The 13,930-nt window shown below is 44.8% G+C and overlaps 1 protein-coding gene across 2 annotated transcripts in view; it reads left to right on the plus strand.

The window, feature by feature from the left end:
• Positions 1-13,930, plus strand: part of CEMIP (cell migration inducing hyaluronidase 1) — a 179,317-nt gene that overhangs the window by 133,670 nt on the left and 31,717 nt on the right. For both annotated transcript variants that reach the window (XM_058155770.1, XM_058155769.1), the window contains 3 exons: positions 3,795-3,970; positions 5,357-5,566; positions 12,715-12,920. In XM_058155770.1, coding sequence (XP_058011753.1) covers positions 3,795-3,970; positions 5,357-5,566; positions 12,715-12,920 — 592 coding nt within the window. The remainder of the gene's footprint in view (positions 1-3,794; positions 3,971-5,356; positions 5,567-12,714; positions 12,921-13,930) is intronic.

The following is a 13,930-nucleotide window of genomic DNA, read 5'->3' on the forward strand; positions in this document are numbered from 1 at the left end:
TTCTCAATGTTATGTGCATAAGAGTCCTGCCCTGGTAGGTTTTCTGCATTATTCATGTAAAACCTTTCTTGGAAACCTGTGACTTCTGGCTCCCTCTCTTCTCCCAGGCATGTGGGTTGAGACCCATTTAAAATGCCAAGATTGTGCCACCCAAAATTTAAGGCAAAAAAACAAAACAAAACACTGATAACCGATACTATGCAATCAGATAATCAAAACACAAATTGCTTTTCAGCAGCTGTTACTGAATAACTTCAGATTCTACTCCTTTCTTTAAGTCCAAGCATGAATAGTTCAAAACAACCCGCTTGCATGGAACAACCAGACCAAAAACCTGAATAATAGAATAACAGCGTTGGAAGAAACCTTAGAGGTCCTAGTACAACCCCCTGCTCAAGCAGGAAACCCTATACTAGTGATGGCTAACCTTTCTGCCGTCGCGTGCCAAAAGTGGGGTGGGTGGGCGTGGGGTGGTTGCGCGCACATGTGCCCACACCCATAATTCAATGCCCATGCCCCCACACTCCCCCGTGCATGCCTCGCCCACCCCATGCCCTGTTTTGGGCCTAGCAGGTGTCCCTGAAGCCTCCAGAGGCCGGAAATGGCCTGTTTCCAGACTTTTGTAGGCCCGATAGGACGATTTTTCGCCCTCCCCAGGCTCCAGAAGCTTTCCTGGAGCCTGGGGAGGGTAAAAAGAGCCTCCCTTCCCCGAGGCTGAAAAAGCCCTGCCACAGCCTCCGCGCAAGCCCTGCACTTAGTTCCCCACGTGGGGACTCCTGGGAGGTTTAGGGGTGGCATCGGCAGGGCCAGCCCAAAATCAGCTGGCCGACGCACACATGCGCACTGGAGCTGAGCTAGGGCAATGGCTCACATGCCCAGAGATATGGCTCTGCATTCATCATCATGGCCCTATACCATGTCAGACAAATGGCTATCCAATCTCTTCTTAAAATCCTCTGGTGTTGGAGCACCCACAACTTCTAAAGACAAGCCTGATTAATTGTTGTCACTTTCAGAAAATTTTTCCTTAGTTCTAGTTTTCTTAGTTCTAATTTCCATTCATTGCTTCTTGTCCTGTCTTCAGGTGCTTTGGAGAATAGATTGATCCCCTCTTCTCTGTGGCACATTTTCCTTCTGCAGGACACACATATTTTGAAATGTGAAGTCTGGGGAAAAGTTTAGGAAGGAAATTAATATTTTCCCCTCATTATTTTCCCTTTCCTTCTGATTCAATTCTTTCAGCGAAAACCTTTAAGAAGCAAAAATGCTTCCTTCCACTTTTCTTTTGCATTCACCTCTTTAATCGGTTCTTTCAGAGGTGATCTTAATAAGCAGGAGCCACATACATTTTGGGTAAAAATATTTAATAACTCAGTATGGATCAATTTTCTTTTATTCTAAGAAAAAACATCAAGCTATAAGGCCTTGAGTGATGCAGATTTTACAAGACCTGCAAAATATTGAAAAATCTCTCCGTGCTATCTCATTCCTGTTGTTTTGTGCGTCATGAATGACATAAATTTATTCCATTCAACATTTAATCTGACCATTGAAACAACGTGAGATTTCGTGCAAATCTCAGCTAAGCGGAAGGCTTGAATAGTAAACATGATTGGTCTTCAAGGACGAAGAAACCAAAACAAAACTAGAGACATAATTATAAAGAGCCTTAAGTCAGATCCAGGAGAAACGCGAGCACACCATCTCTCTCAAGCTGTTTCTCGTGCGTATCCAAAGCTGCTCATAGATGTGGTTGGATTATTTAATGCAGGACAGCGTGCACAGTTCTAGCTACCGCTCTGGTGGCATCACTTCTAAATAAACTCGTTTTTGCTGTGGGTACGTTTGCCATCAAACAAGGCAATTCCTTTAAAGTTAATGGCTGTGGTAATAAACACGGCATCACCGTTTCTGAAGGAGGAAAAACATACCTAGCCAAATTTACCTCAAACCACCCGTGGTTGTTTCCTTATCTCAGATCATGTCAAATCAGCAAAAAGCACTTTGTGTAAACAACGTCCACACAAGAGATGTCAAGGAACCTCTTGCTACACATTCAACATTCTTGCCGCAACATTCTTAGCAGGTCTGGGCAGATAGCTCATGGAAGCTGAGCCTAGCATAAAAAACATTTGCAGCTTCCAGGTGGATGTTTTATAATTCACTTCTCTGGATCAGGACCAGTGGTGGGATTCAAGTAATTTAACAACTGGTTCTCTGCCCTCATGATTTCTTCCAGTTTGCCAAACTGCTCAGAAAGTTAACAATCAGTTCTCCTGAAGTGGTGCGAACTGGCTGAATCCCACCACTGATCAGGACGATGGGAGCAAAGAACCATCATCCAAAGTGAACAGGTTGCTTAAGATATTTTTGAACTTTTGGCATCATTCATTCAGATAGAGTTTTGGGGTTGTTGTTGTTGTTGTTTAAAAAAACTCATCTTGTTACCCTGCAAGCAAAGTCACAAAACTCACTGGTACCGGTTGCCATGGAAGCACAGATAAGTCCTTGAGTTGTAACTATTCATTTGGTGACCATTTAAAGTTGCTATGGTAATGAAAAACTTGTGACAGTTTTTCAAACTTGACGTCCGTGGTCACGTGATCAAAATTTGGATGCTTGGCAACTGGCATGTACTTGTGACGGTTGCAATGTCCTGGGATCATGTGATCACATTACGCGACCTTCTGAGAAGCAAAGCCAATGGAGAAGCCAGGTTCATTTAACAATTTTGCATCACTAACTTAACGATTGTAGTGTTTCACTTAACAAGTGTGGCAGGAAAAGTTGAAAAATGGGCAAAGCTCACTTAACAACTGTCTTGCTTAGCAACAGATATTTTGGGCTCGATTGGGGTCGCAAATCCAGGATAGAGAGAGGCAGAATCAAATATTTATATGGTAAAATGTGGTAAGACTCTGATAGCTCTTCATGATCTAGGCATAAATCTTGGGTTTTTTTGGTGCAGGTATAGGTGTGTGTTTGGAAAATGGATTCAGTGTATTGAGAACAATGGATATGCCCATCTTTTTCTGCTTCTCATCTTCTTCACAAAGACATCCTGGCTCTTCCAAACTTTTAGAAAAAGTTCCTGGCCATAGCAATAGCCTTTAGACTTATCTAACGCTTCACAGTGTTTTCCAGCCCTCTCTAAGTGGTTTACAGAGTCAGCCTATTGCTCCCAACAATTTTGGGTCCTCATTATACCAACTTGGAAGGATGGAAGCACTTGTGGGATTCAGCCAGTTTGCGCCGATTCGGGAGAACCGGTTGTTAACTTTCTAAGCAGTTCAGAGAACCGGTTGTTGGAAGAAATCTTATTTTGTTTTTTTCCCACTTTCCAGGGCTAATCCTGTAAGGAAGGCAGGAAGGAAACATTCTGGTGTTGTTTCTAGCCTAATCTTTATTGCCCTGCTTACAGAAACTGCCTCTCTGGTTAACCCTTATTACATTGTAACAGCTAAGGTGAAGCGCCCATCGAAGTGAGTGATGTTGAGTTGGCCACACCCACACGGTTACATGACCACCGAGCCACACCTACCCAGCTGCTCATTAGGGCAGAGAACCGGTTGTTAAATTATTTGAATCCCACCACTGGATGGAAGGCTGAGTCAACCTTGAGTCTGATGGGATTTGAACTGCCAAATTGCAGGCAACTGGCAGTCAGCAGAAGTAGCCTGCAGTACTGCACTCTAACCACTGCGCCATCGTGCTGATCTATTCCCCTGTGAGCCTCCCCCATTACGTTAATCTTGTCCTCTTTGTGACACCCTGAATGTTCTCCTTTCCCCTAGGAAAAGCCAACTACCTTCACACAGGAGAGATAATCGACGGAGTTGACATGCGAGCGGAAGTCGGGCTGCTAACCCGGAACATTCTGGTGAAGGGAGAGATGGAGAGGAGATGTTACAATTATAATGCCCATCTGTGCTCCTTCTTCGATTTTGATACTTTTGGTGGCCACATCAAGGTAAGGCTTGTAGCTCCGTTGGTTCACTTGCTTGGCTGAGGGAGGTCTTCTCTGTAGCAAGAGCATAAAACAATGCAGCAGAGATGGCGAAATTGACTGCTCTGATTAAAGAATTTTGGAACTGGATGACCAGAAGTATTTATGACTTCAGACATAGGGTGTGCTATGCTTTACACAAGTTCAAAGGGACATTCTATTTCATGCGTGTATATGTAACAAAGGAAATTGGAAGTTCTTCTTTTCTTTTTGCTTTTTTCCTCCTTTTTTTGTTTGCATCCTCCAACTTTGCTTTTTCTCCTATAACACAAAGTGCCAGTATCACCATCGTCCAGTCTGGAATGTGTTTAGAAGGCCCGGATGACAACTCCTAACCTCTTCAACTCTCCTTGTAGTCCAGCACATCTAGAGGGTGCCAGCAGTCTGAAATCTGCAGTTAACTTATATTATTGCAGCCTGAGCTCCAGTAGAGGGTTTCAAATCCTGTCACTACTGGTTCGCTCATGGGCATGTGCAGAAGCTTCGGCGCATGCACAAAGATGTCCGGGTGGGTGGGTGGAGCCTCCCGACATCGCTACCGGTTCACTCGAACTGGGGTGATCTGTTGTAGTCCGCCAGCAGCCTGCAGAGCTGGCAACGGACACCGATGAGGCTGAGGTGAGGCCAGGGCCATCGGGGAGTGAAGTGCGGACTCCAGAGCCTCCAGAGCCTGATAGTAGTGAGGCAGAGGAACAGGAGGAGCCTGTTCCTAATGCACGTATGAGAAGAGCTACCAGAAGGCAAGAGCAGCTCAAGCAGAGAGGACAACTCGGGAGTAAGGCCAAGAGATAATTGGCCTCTCCCATAAGGCTTGAAACAGACCAGCAACAGCATTTGGGCTCTTTGCCGGAAAACAACGTTGGTAGCTTCATCTTCTGCTTCGTCTATGTCTTGCATTTATTTTTGTGACTTCCAAACATTTGCCAAGAAAGGCCTTTGGCAGTTTGCCTAATTGGACCAAGATTTGCGATCGGACTGAGGAATTTCTGTTGGGAAGAATTTGTTTTAATTTAGTTGAACTACGCTGGGAATGAAGTAATTCTCAGCTGTTCAAATAAAATTTGTTTTTTCACGGACTGAGTTTCCTACTACCTACTCGGGCCTGGGTCAAACGTGACCCACCACTGCTGAGCTCAATTCTTTCCATGGCTTCCAATGAACTTCTGGGATAATTAAGTCCTTGCTTAATTTTTTTTTCCCTTTAAAAAAATCCTCGTTATTTAAAATTACTTAATTTGACCTAGATGCTCCTTGATGGTGTGAGGTGGCTGTGTGTTTATAATCTTACCTAAAGACGCAAGTTCAGAGTTTTTCATTCCATCTTTTCACTGAGTTATCTCTGTTCTCTAGATTGGACTTGGATTTAAATCGGTCCACATGGAAGGCGTGGAGCTGAAGCATATGGGTCAGCAATTGCTGGGACACTACCCAATTCATTTCCACATGGCTGAAGATGTGGATGAGAAGGGAGGCTACCAGCCCCCTACCTATGTGAAAGATATGTCTATCCATCACACCTTCTCTCGTTGTGTCACCGTGCATGGCTCCAACGGTTTGCTGGTAAGATGCTGGGATTTGGTTCTTCTATTGCTGGAAAAATGAGGTGGCGTCTGGTAGAGAGAAATTGACGGGTTTTCTATCTTTGATCTTATTATGCACCCACTAAAGCAGTGGTTCTCAACCTTTATAGTGCTGCGACCCCTTTAATACAGGACGGAGGCATTAAAGCAGAGACTCCTCCCCTATTAAGTTTATCGCACCTGAAGCCAGATTAGGCTAGCGATTGGGAGTGATTGCAGCTGACTTGAGAGGGAGACATCAGAGTAAAGATTTCTCTCTTTTTTCATTCATCGCGCCTGAAACCAAATTCGGCTAGCGATTTGAAGAGCCGGCAGCTGGCTTGTGAATTCAACCATTGGAGCGCGATTCTTCGACTCACAAGTATACTTCCCATATTTCCGATGGTCTTAGGCGACCCCTGGCAAATCGTCATTCGACCCCCAACGGGGTCATGACCCACAGGTTGAGAACCGCTGCAGTAAAGAGAGGGGACGGGAAGATAAAACTTTCCTTGAAATGATTTCAGCTGCTGCTGGTTTTGTAGACACCCCCCCTCAGCATGCGCCGCCCCCCCCATGCAGGCACATGTAGCCCACCTACATGCCCCCTGCCTCCTGCTCATGCGCCGCAGAGACCCAAAGACCATCTGGTTGGCAGGAGGCCCGCACACTTGCACAGCAAAGCTGAACTGGAGTGGCGGCTCGCATGCCCACAGAGAGGGTGCTGCGTGCCACAAGTCCCCTAGGTTTGCCATCATGGCTCTAGAGAGCCATATATTCATGACTATTGTACTTGTTTTGAACTGTCTTGGATTGCTGATGTTTTTGTTTTGCCTTTGAGAGCTGCCCCAGGTCATCGCAGCAAGGTGGATCAGCATATCAATTGCTTAAATAACATAAATTAAATACAAGTTGCAGGTGGCGTGTCTATGAGTCATAGGCACGAGCCAGCCTCAGGATGAAGGCCACAGAATTACCTACACTGAAATGGGAATGAGCTTAGGCCAATTCAGTTGGGTCGACTTGCAGATTAGCTCGCAAGGAATTCCCAGAGGTGCTATTCAAAAGGCAACTGGACTCTCTTGGGGTTTTTTTTCCCCCCTTTCGCTTTTCATCCAAGAAGTTTTGAAACATTTTCAGGGGAAAAAAAAAAACACCCAAGAAAGTACCTTTTGCCTGGTGAAAAGCACCTTTGGACAACGATGACCTGGATGATTGTGACTCTCCATGGACCCTTGCAAGGAACTGCACTTGTGTAGAAGGAGAACTGCAACTATTTGGGGAAGCCTCTATTCCAGGGGTATCAAACTCAAGGCCCAGGGGGGGCTGGATCCAGCCCGCGGGGGGCTTAGATTTGGCCCGCAGGGCTGCCATGGAAACAGTGAAGGACTGGCTTGCAGTGCCTCTGTCAGCAAAAACGGAACTCTGTTTATGCTGGCAGAGGGTTGCAGGAGGCCCTGGCAGCTGAAAACGGAGCTTGGGAGCCTGTTTTCACTGGCAGAGCTCTTGGGCCGCCACGTGAGTGATGTTGAGCTGGACACGCCGACCCTGGCCATGCCCCCCCTGTCCCCCCCCCCAGGTCAAGGACAACCCTGATGAACCCTTCAGTGAAATCAAGTTTGACACCCCTGCTCTATTCTACCAAAAGAACACGGCTGCTCTCAAACATAAGAATTCATCTTGCGTTGGGTCAAATGACGAGTTTGTCTAGCCCGATATTGTTAACACTATTGGCAGCCATCTCCAATTTTTCCAGTCGTCCTTGCACATAAGGTAAAGGTAAAGGTTCCCCTCGCATATATATGCTAGTCGTTCCCGGCTCTAGGGGGCGGTGCTCATCTCCGTTTCAAAGCCGAAGAGCCAGCGCTGTCCGAAGACGTCTCCGTGGTCATATGCCGGTATGACTCAACACCAAAGGCGCACAGAACGCTCTTACCTTCCCACCAAAGGTGGTCCCTATTTTTTCTACTTGCATTTTTTACGTGCTTTCGAACTGTTCGGTTGGCAGAAGCTGGGACAAGTAACGGGAGCTCACCCCGTCCCGCGGCCCTAGGGATCCGAACCGCTGAACTGCCAACCTTTCGATCGGCACCCTTCCTTGCACATACTGGGGACCAAATTTTACAGATATACCACCAAATTGCAATCCTCCTATTACGGCAGAACTGTACCAGCCTTTTGGTCCAAAGAAGAAGCTCTCGTTCAGCTAGTCTTGAACGACATGGATTGTCCACACAGGCAGCAAACAGTGCTAATGGGGCAGCTTACCTGGTGTGAAAAATACCATACATAACTGAAACACATACACCCCACACACACCCCTACCCAGGAGAGGCCTGTAAATCAGTCTGGGCTGCCTGCCATCTGTTAAATGTAAAACATTGCTCTGGTTGTAATTGAAGTTTTAAAGTGCCCTGTGTTTCTGCTCTCTTTATTACCTTCCTAAAGACTGTGGCACCCTGGTGAAACCTGCCCGTCTTTGCATTCTGGCCCTGAGAGTTACGGGGAGCGATGTCGATATTTATGGCTGCGAGGGCCGCAAGTGCAGCCAGAAAACATTGATATGCTCTATATATGTAGTGGAAGCGGTCCCTGGGCGTAACATTTAATGAAACCTGGCAGAGAGCCTGCCAAAGGGAAGAGGTTCCAGATGCGTTTCGAGGCTGACCAGCTGTGGCCGTTATTGCATCTGGTACTGGGTAATTCCATTTTTAATTCATGGCACTGGCTTTAATGGGAGGAAAAACCCATCCCCGTTCCTTTGGCTGGTTTTTAGGCATTGGCTCGTGTATAAATTCTCTGACTTGAAGTCTTCTTTCGGGCACATGATGCTCAAAGGCTTGAAGGAAGAGGCAGAGGGGGAGAGGGTTGGGAGAGAATTAAAGCCAGTATCCTGATCCAATTTATAGCTATTATAATCTACTGCACGATACCTTATGTTGGTGAAGGAAAAGGCCCTTCTATGTACTTGCTATCGTCCATTGCAAGAATGAGGGAGAAGGAATTGTTTCCTTGAAACTGAAGTTTTGTGTCTGTGCAAGCAAGGGGGTGGGACACGGTGGCTTAGTGGTTAAGACACTGAACTTGTCGATCGAAAGGCCGGCAGTTCAGTGGTTCAAATCCCTAGCGCCGCGGAATGGGGTGAGTTCCCATTACTTGTCCCAGCTTCTGCCAACCGAACAGTTCGAAAGCAGGTAAAAAATGCAAGTAGAAAAAATAGGGACCACCTTTGGTGGGAAGGGAACAGCGTTCCGTGCACCTTTGGCGTTGAATCATGCCGGCCACATGACCACAGAGACATCATCAGACAGCGCTGGCTCTTCGACTTTGAAACAGAGATGAGCACTGCCCCCTAGAGTCGGGAACGAATAGCACCTTAAGCAAGGGATGATAGCAATAGCACTTAAATTTATATACCGTTTTGCAGCCCTCTCTAAGCAGTTTACAGAGTCAGCATCTTGCCCCCAACAATCTGGGTCCTCATTTGACCGACCTTGAAAGGATGGAAGGCTGAGTCAACCTTGAGCCGGTCAGAATCCAAGAAATCGAACTCCTGGCCATGTGAGCAGAGTTAGCTTGCAATACTGCATTCTAACCACTGCTCCACCACGGCTGTTATATTTTTTATTTATTTATTTAATTTTGTCACAACGGTATACATAAACATTGTCATAGTAAAAAAAGAAAACATATCATGAAATAGATAGATAGATAGATAGATAGATAGATAGATAGATAGATAGATAGATAGATAGATAGATAGAGATATATATGTATGTAAAGGATATGCATAGCTACATTAATTAGATATAATAAAGAGAACAATAGGACAGGAACGGTAGGCACTTTTGTGCTCTTATGCACGCCCCTTATAGTCCTCTTAGGAATGGGGTGAGGTCAATAGTAGACAGTTTTTGGTTGAAGATTTTGGGATTTTTTGTAGAGACTATGGAGTCAGGTAATGAGTTCCAAGCATTAACAACTCTGTTGCAGAAGTCATATTTTCTGCAATCAAGTTTGAAGCGGTTGACATTAAGCTTGAATCTATTTTTTGCTCTTGTAATATTGCGATTGAAACTGAAGTAGTCATTTACAAGAAGGATATTGCAATAGATGATTTTGTGTGTTAAACACAGGTCATGTCGAAGTCGACGTAGTTGTAAGTTTTCTAATCCCAGGATTTCAAGCCTGGTGGCATAAGGTATTTTCTTGTTTTCGGAGGAGTGAAGAACTCTTCTAGTAAAATATTTCTGGAAAATATATATGAAAATATTCTCAAGGATTCTGGGTGAAAGGAGAACTATTAAGCCATCTGGGTTGTAAAGTATGCTTCCAATCCAGCAAAAAGGGTGAGAAAAGGTATTGCAAAGTTTCAAATCCTTTGTAAGATAAAGGAATTGGATTCCTTTAGCTGCAATTCAGCAACTGCAGATATTTGTGTAGAAGTTTCAAGATTAATGCAATAGGTTCCACGCCCCGCCCCCCGCTTTTTTATAAGAACATCCACAATGAAGCTTTGAGGAAGGCAATTTGGTCTAGTGCAGGGGTCTCCAACCTTGGCAACTTTAAGCCTGGAGGACTTCAACTCCCAGAATTCCCCAGCCAGCTTTGCTGGTTGGGGAATTCTGGGAGTTGAAGTCTTCCAGGCTTAAAGTTGCCAAGGTTGGCGATCCCTGGTCTAGTGGTTACAGCACCAGGCTGAAAACCAGGAGGCTGTGAGTTCTAATCCTACCTTAGGGATAAAAGCCAGAATTCCGGGAGTTGAAGTCCTCCAGGCTTAAAGTTGCCAAGGTTGGGGACCCCTGGTCTAGTGGTTACGGCACCAGGCCGAAAACCAGGAGGCTGTGAGTTTTAATGCTACCTTAGGGATGAAAGCCAGTCACTCTCTCTCTCTCTCTCTCAAGCCAACCCATCTCAGAGGGTTGTTGTTGTGGGGGAAAATAGGATAGGGAAGGTGTGTTGGATAGGTTGGCCGCCTTGAGTTATTTGTAAAAATAAAAATAAAAAAAAAGACGGGATGTCAATAAATTTCAATGTAACAAGTGCAGCAGACATAACCCATCAGGAATAACTTATATATATACATACACTCTCTCTCTCTCTCTCTCTCTCTCACACACACACACACACACAAGGCATTACACTTAGGGACTATATGTTGTCCCTGTAATTTTCCTTCCAAGAAAGATTATGTATTACTTACGTATCTATGTGGCAAGAAGGGAGATTAATAAATGTCAGCAAGGAGGGGTGGAGGGGAACCAGCAAACAGCTGAAGCCATATAGCATAACAGTGAAAACAAAATACAAGCCTGGCACAATATGTACCTAATCTCGGAACATCTGTAGCATGAGACAAGAAAACTCTGGAGTTGTGCTGCCAAAATATAAGATACAGAAAGAGGACAGTATGTTTGGGGCAGGGTTTTCTGCGTGCATCTAAAAATAACAAGCCAAGTAGATGTTTTAAGCCTCTTATTAAATTTAATGCCTTTGTTTTAACTTCCATACAAATCCACAAAGCCCCAAAGGATAAATATGTTGGCTAATATTAGCAGAAAGATGGTCCATGGAAGCTAATTTTGCTTTGTTTTTTTAGAAATGTGGCCATCCTCACTGCAAGAAGTTGTCCAACTCTTGCATATTGCAAGGGTTTTTTTAACCATTCATTTTATATTCAGCCAATATATAATTAGCAATAGCATTTAGACTTATATATCACTCCACAGTGCTTTTACAGCCCTAAGTGGTTTACAGAGTCAGCATATTAACCCCTAACAAGCTGGGTTCTCAGTCTACCAACCCTGAAAGGACGGAAGGTTGAGTCAACCTTGAGGATTGAACTGCTGGCAGTTGGCAGAATTAGCCTGCAATACTGCATTCTAAGCACTGCGCCACCACAGCTCTTCCTCAAGAGACAATATCAATAAGTGGACAAAGAAAAATGTATATTTATTTCCATACATACAGAGCAGGGGTGAAATGCTACCGGTTCGCTCAGGTTCGGACGAACCAGTAGTGATAAAAACTATTGGTTTGGGTGAACCGGTAGTAAAAAAAAAGCTTCAGTTGAACAGGCAGTTTAAAAAGCTACTGATTTGGGCAAACCGGTATTTCCGACAATCAGCTGTGCAGAAAATCCTGCTTTCTAGCAAAGCTGCCATAAATCATCTGCCACAGCTGTTTCCCCCCCCCTCGCTGTTCTACTTACCTTCCCAAACCTCCTTTTGGCATGCACGCGTGTGCAAAACATGCATTTGTTGCACACTGCACATGTGCATGCAGCGCATGTTTGGCGTGCAGCGTGCGCACGCGGCCAGTGAACCAGTTTGGATTTCACCACTGATACAGAGTATAAATCTTTGAGCTTAGTGTCTCCAATGCGATGTTACTTCTAAATGCTAAAAATAAGTTAAACGAGAGTGTAAATAAAATAGACATTAAATTCCTAACTTTCTACTGCTTCTTTGAATCCTGACCAACTTACACTATTTATTAACATAAACTTAAGAAACCATACTCAAAATGTTTATAAATCCCTTGCTGCGTGATATGTAAGACCCCTTCTTGCTTCAAACTAGTTAAACTTCTGTTTTGTATATACTGGAGCCGTGATAGCTCAAGCTGTTAGAAGCCTGTTATTAGAACACAGCAGCCTGCAATTACTGCAGGTTCAAGCCCGGCCCGAGGTTGACTTAGCCTTCCATCCTTTATAAGGTAGGTAAAATGAGGACCCAGATTGTTGGGGGGGCAATAAGTTGACTTTGTAAATATACAAATAGAATGAGACTATTGCCTTATACACTGTAAGCCACCCTGAGTCTTCGGAGAAGGGCGGGATATAAATATAAATAAATAAAAAAAAAACCTGTATGCTGTGAGTTTGTCACTGCTGCATATTCTCCAAGCTGAAGTTCCAAATCAGGTATCTTGGTACTGTGTCTTGTTTTTTTTTCAATGTTGTACAAAGGAAGATCTTTTTGGAACGGTTATTATGAGAGGGTCTTCCTTGTTCTGCTTGATGGAGTATTGGAAGCCGAGCCTTCTTGAAGCTGTGTACTTCACACACTTTTGTTGAGAGGAAGGCTTGTCCTTGGAGCATCCTGGGCTCAGATCCATCCATCTTCTTGCTCGTTTTTGTCCATTCAGATCAAAGACGTGGTTGGGTATGACTCGTTGGGCCATTGCTTCTTCACTGAAGATGGGCCTGAAGTACGTAATACCTTTGATCACTGCCTCGGACTTGTGGTGAAACCAGGCACTTTGCTACCATCCGACCGGGACACGAGAATGTGCAAGATCATTACTGAAGATGCTTATCCAGGATATGTCCCAAAACCTAGACAGGATTGCAAGTGAGTAGAGAAATGTTTCATTTTTTAAATTATCTCTGCCTTACAGAATGTTGCATGGTTCGCTGAGCATACAAAGAGAACTCATAACCAAATGAAATGTCCATTCTTTTACTTGCATGAAATAGCCACCTGAGCATTAGGTCCCAAAAAGGCATTTTCCATGAGGAACGCCAGACCAAATCAAAAACGTTTAAATTCTTTTGCTCTCCAGTGGGAGAATAGAAGGGCACACCTAACTTAACCCAGCTCCCCAAACACGACAAACCCTCTGAAGTTAACTCAAAGATTCCTTTATTAGGAGCGCCGGCAGCTCCTTCAAAAAGTTTCTCTCTCACCGCAGGCTAACAAGTCTGTTCGGCCAGAAGATGAATAGTTGTCTGCCACATCTAATCAACTTCACCACCTGCCTTTTATCCCCAGAGCTAGGGTGCAGCTTTGCTAGCAGTGGTGGCTCTTCTGTCCCAAGGACCGGCCCATAGATTTCCACTGCTCTCCTCTCCTCTGCTTTCTGCACATCCGTGTGTCAGGCACTGGACCCAGCTGTTCCTCCTCTTCCACATCAGCCACCTTCAGACCTGGGGGCTGTTGACTCTCCATCTGAGGGCTGATGGACAGGACAGGCTCCACACACACACCCTCTCTCTCTCTGCCAAATCCATTCCCTCTTCCCCCTCAGAGCTCTCAGGTTGCCTTGATGCTGACCCTGACTCCCACTCCTCCTCCTCCGATTTGGCCACTGGAGGGGCCAGCACCCAACAGGCCACAACAACATCTAATTCATCATTCCTATTAAAAACGCCTGGAAAACAAAAGGCCTAGCTATTATTTCAAACAAAGATTTAACTTTTCATTCATGTTTTCCATACTTTTTATTGAGGCGGTATTACACATTCATGATTTCTGGGCGTTGATTGAACCGGATAAAGTTCCATGTATATATATCATACAGTTCCTAAATGCACAGCCCACCAGAGTCAAGGAAAATAATCCTTCTACTTATTCTAGATCAT

The sequence above is a fragment of the Ahaetulla prasina genome, chromosome 13, assembly GCF_028640845.1.
Source record: "Ahaetulla prasina isolate Xishuangbanna chromosome 13, ASM2864084v1, whole genome shotgun sequence".
Classification (NCBI taxonomy): Eukaryota; Metazoa; Chordata; class Lepidosauria; order Squamata; family Colubridae; genus Ahaetulla; species Ahaetulla prasina.